Source organism: Cibotium barometz, chromosome 20, assembly GCF_041138505.1.
Source record: "Cibotium barometz isolate CiBa-2024 chromosome 20, ASM4113850v1, whole genome shotgun sequence".
Classification (NCBI taxonomy): domain Eukaryota; kingdom Viridiplantae; phylum Streptophyta; class Polypodiopsida; order Cyatheales; family Cibotiaceae; genus Cibotium; species Cibotium barometz.
In genome coordinates, this window is record NC_141065.1 from 17,589,793 (window position 1) to 17,594,531 (window position 4,739).

General features: G+C 43.2%; 1 protein-coding gene across 1 annotated transcript; it reads left to right on the forward strand.

Annotated features, from left to right (window-relative positions):
- The first annotated feature begins 1,307 nt into the window (after nt 1–1,307).
- LOC147627603 (hematological/neurological-like protein) lies at nt 1,308–4,538 on the forward strand. The gene is made up of 5 exons (XM_086814510.1): nt 1,308–2,223; nt 2,843–2,916; nt 3,016–3,148; nt 3,570–3,887; nt 3,984–4,538. Exons 1-5 carry the CDS (start codon nt 2,008–2,010, stop codon nt 4,254–4,256), a joined length of 1,014 nt encoding a protein of 337 aa, XP_086670636.1. The 5' UTR covers nt 1,308–2,007; the 3' UTR covers nt 4,257–4,538.
- Nucleotides 4,539–4,739: the final 201 nt, after the last annotated feature.

A 4,739-nucleotide genomic window follows, 5' to 3' on the forward strand; every position in this document is an offset into this window, starting at 1 on the left:
GAGATGCAAGCTAAAATATAGTTTTTTTTGTATATTTTGCTACAAGTCTATAGTTGAAGAAAAGTTTTTTTGTATAAAAAGCTTTATGTATCTCTCCTTATTTTAATACTAATTTCAATTTCCCCAAAAAGAAAAAGAAAAAGAAACCCCATATTATGTTCATTGTGTTCTATTTAAATAAAAAGTAATTATAATTTGATTATATTTAATATTACATATGTATTTGTATGTAATAAATTATGTATTTTTAAACAAAATTTTAGATTATATATATATATATATATACATAATAATAATTAGTGAAATTTGAAGAACATTTTTTAACAATTACATGATATGCATTTGATTATGTTGTTTCATATATTGGGATTATTTTATGTGCATTATTCTTTTATATATATATATATATATATATATATATATATAGACATATATAAAAGCTACAAAACTTATTTATTTAAATTGTAAAAGTACATTTATAAGAACCAATTTTGACTACAGTTTACTACTTTAATAAAAGCACAAATGACACAACCCTTTTTGCACTGACACAGTAGTCATGAAATCTTGTTTTTGAAAGTTCTGTCTCACACGGGAGGTTGGAGTAAATCCACCATGGTACGTTAGTAAACAAGCTAGTCACTTATGAGAAGAATCATTGGTGAGCACGAAAGTAGTGGAAAACTCAGTTTTTGACCGATCAAATCTAGCCATCTCACCATTCCTCACCAAGATTCCACGAAATTTTTTCTCCCTTGTCTTTGGATTCGTATTGTAGTATCTTATTTTGGGCGTTAGGTGGGGTGTTTGGGGTCCAACTTTAGGGGCCGTTCTTTTTCTGGTAGGCTTACCCCTCTCTCTATCCCTCCTAGGTGTGAGCACACTTGGTTGGGGACCTCAACATGGTCTCAAAATGTGTGAGGGTGGGCTTCACTTGCAATGAGCTTGAGAAGTAAAGATTTCTCTTCTAGGTGAGTCAAGGGTAGAGGAGCCTTGATTCATTATGCTTTTGAGCATTCCTAGATGCAAAAAGAGCAGGGGGCTGCTCAAGGCATCACATGCAGGCCAGCTATACACTGTCAGAGAAGCAAAGCAGCACACAAATGTCCACACTCCACCTCTCTCTCTCTCTCTCTTTGACTACACACACATTCTCTCTCCAAAACAGACTCTCTCTCTCTCTCTCTCTCTCTCTCTTTGACTACACACATACACACTCTCTCTCTCTCTCTCTTACACTCTCTCTCTCTCTCTCTCTCTCTCTCTCTGTCTCTGTGTTTGACTACACACATACACTCTCGCTCTGTCACACACACACACTCTCTCTCTCCCCCCACCTCTCTGACTTCACTTTTGTGCCTGTGCCCCTACCTTTCCACTGCCAGCTTACTCCATCTGCCACCTCTTTTCTATCCAGACTCCATGTCATGCAATTCTCAGCTTTTCCCAATCCACATTGTTGTCACTCAGTGTGACCAGACTCCCTCAACGCTGTGTAGAAGCTCACCCCACACAAGCTTTCGATCGCAGAGATCAAGTCCATGGAGCAGCAGTAACCCCTTTGCGAGACATACTTCTCAGCCAAATTTCGAAAACCGTACCTTTCCCAGCTCCCTGAAACCCTAGTTTACCTCTGAATCATCTCATCTCTGTTTCATGCGAGCCTAGCTTCATCTCATCTCTATAAAAAACTCTCTCTCTCTCTCTCTCTCTCTCTCTCTCTCTCTCTTTCCTGCTTTGTAAAACCCAAGCTGATCGCTGCCTCATGAAATCCTAAAACCCTAGCCGGGCTCTGCTTCATGGAACCCTGGCTCTTCTCGGATCTCTGCTTCATGAAATTCCGCTGCATGAGACTCTCGCTCGCCTCTGCGGTACGAAATCCTTAGCTCACCCCTGCCGCATGAAACCCGAGCTCGCCCTTACTGGATGAAATCATAGCTCCATACTGCATCATCAAACCCTAGCTCTGTTTCATCAAGCCCTAGCGCTTTGTTTTTTTCTTAAGCCATGCCGGTAGACAGCAGCCCTGCGCGACGGGGTCTCACACCCCCAGGAGGACCTTCGACCTTCGATCTCTTCAGTTGGTCAGAGGGTCCTGATGCGAGCGACATCCGCGCCCCTATCCGCGTCTCGGCCACCATAGAGAGCAATGCATTTGCTTCTGGCGGTGATGAAAGCGCCAATGGCAGCCCAGTTGGGCGCCCAACCATTCGTATGCATCAGGTACGTCTCCTTCTTACATCCTGGATGTTGTCAGGATGCAGTGTTACAGTGAGACAGGAGAATGCTGTTTATGTGTCAAGTATTCACCATGGCTTTGAAATCTTGAAATCTGCACGGGGAGAAATATTTTCATGTTCGAAGTGTCCATGGCTAGGGTTCCCATGTAGACTGGTCTATTGCTGCAGCAGGTGTTGCCCTCATCGCCCTGATGCCAGTCTATCTAAGATGACCCTAAGATCACCACAGCTTGAAGATCCAGAGACCATTGGTTTGTCTATGAAGAGTTAGACATGTCTTTATGCATGAATCTGCACCTACCCTTCGGCACTGATGACATGAATGGGGATGCCATGGTACGTAGTCTGTGCTATGCATGATGGAGTTGATGAAGCTTTGAGAAGATTCTCATGGAGTCTAGATTGCACTCTTTCTTTCTTTTTTTTAAGTTTGGGAACTAATCTGAACTTTCCATTGGTGTATGTTTGTTGAGCACTCTTAAGTCCATAAAGAATTTGTAAGGTGAGGGAATTGCCCATAGCATGTCTTCAGTTGTGTGCTGTTGTTATTCTGAGGTTTTGATCGTTGCTTGCATGCACTAACCTTCATGGTGAAAATGCAGCCGGCAGGTGGTGTGAGCACAATCTCGTTTGGGGACCATCTGACTCCAGAGGAAACTGATGCTATGCTGAAAAGGTAGAGTAATTACCATCTGTGTTGTCTAAGTGGCATCGTAGGTAGTCTTTTGCCACATTTTGAAGAAATCAATCTTTCAAAGGTGCTTTGGTACACCAGGAGACCTGGTTCTGATACCAAGAGACGGGAAATGACTGGAAGTGGAATTTTTGGAAGCGAATCTGCAAGTGACGGTCTGGATTCAGTAAATGGTGCATCCACTCCAGAACGACTGAGTGTGCGGGTTCATCAGGTTTGAAACTAATGATGCAAATTCAAATATGATTCTCCTCATCTTAGATTGAATTAACTTCGAGCCAACGCCCAACTTGGGTAGGGTAATTCCTATCCAGAAATCCGCCAGGTATACAGAGTTTTTAGTGGGTGTGCCAAGTGGCAAGTCCCACAGTACTTGGGCTCCTCCAGGAGTACTTTTTCGCTGTCATGCCCAGCTCTTGGGTCTTCCGGGGTAATGCCTTAAGGAAGTAGCGAAACAGCCTTTGAGACTGGGGACAACGAAGCTAATGACAAAAGCATTTCTCTGTTTGAGTCTCAGAACGAGCCCACTCGTCTCTGACCCTGGCTTGAACAACAAAAAATCTAAACATAGGTATATGCTTTCAAATAGTAGGGATTGAATGAGGCTTGTACTGGCTTAATAGTTGTGGTGACAGCCTGCAGGCGGTGTAAGTCAAATATCTTTCGGTGTGGATGGGAGTGTTTCACCAAAAAAACCCACCTCATTACCTGAGGTAGCTAAACAGCGTGAGCTAAGTGGCAGCCAGGAGACCATAGCAGATATCCATGTAAGGAGGCAATTCTCAACAGCCAAGGCAAAGGAGCTGGTTGGCAGTGATATTTTTGGCCCTCCTCCGGATGTGCCCCCGCGTTCTCTTAATCGTAACTTGGAGGTGCGAGAGGAGGTGAAAGACATGAAGGGGCCAGCAGAACCAGCACCTCGGAATGTTCGCACTTCTGTTAAAGTCTCCAATGTAAGCCAAGCATGCATTATTCTGAAACGAGCTACATTTTGAATTTGAGAACTGCCACGATTGACCTGCAAAAAATTGGCTTTTTTGTGTATGTAGCCTGCAGGAGGACGGAGCCAGATCACATTTGGACAGGAAATTACAGAGATGACTGCACGGAAAGTGCATGATCAGAAGGTGGCAGAGTTGACAGGGAACAACATCTTCAAAGGAGATTCTCCATCTAGCACTTCTGAGAAGCCTGTGAGTGTGGCCAAGCTGAGAGAAATGAGTGGGAGTGATATCTTTGCTGACGAGAAGCCAGTGGGGCGCGATTGCGTGGGGGGCATCAGGAAGCCACCAGGGGGTGAGAGCAGCATTGCACTGGTGTAGTTAGGCTATGGCAGTCTCTTGTTCAAAAGTGGTTACAGCTTTAAAATATACCTCTTCTACCCTAGAATGTGTGCATGGATATGGTGTATTCAAGTGGAAACCCCCGACAGGAGCTTGGATAAGGAGGAGTGTACCTGACTTTTGCATGGGTCTATCAATATAGGCTCTTTTTGGTTACAAGTAACCTTTCACTGTCTGGAAGAATCAACTTTTCCTAACTTGGCAGGAGTTTTGTTTGTGATGTAAGTCAGATTTTCAACAATGTTTGATTACCTCTGCACCTAGTGAGTTTGAAATTGCTGATTGGTTCTCTTAATTTTCATGTTAACATATTTGGCAACCATGACATACCACTAGGTACATGAATGCTGAGCATGGTAGAGATTAAATTGATTTTATGTCTGCGTCAAGTTTGATGCTATCATGTGTTCTAGTGCTCTTGTCCATATAATAACACAATGAGCTGGGTTCTAGTATAGTAAC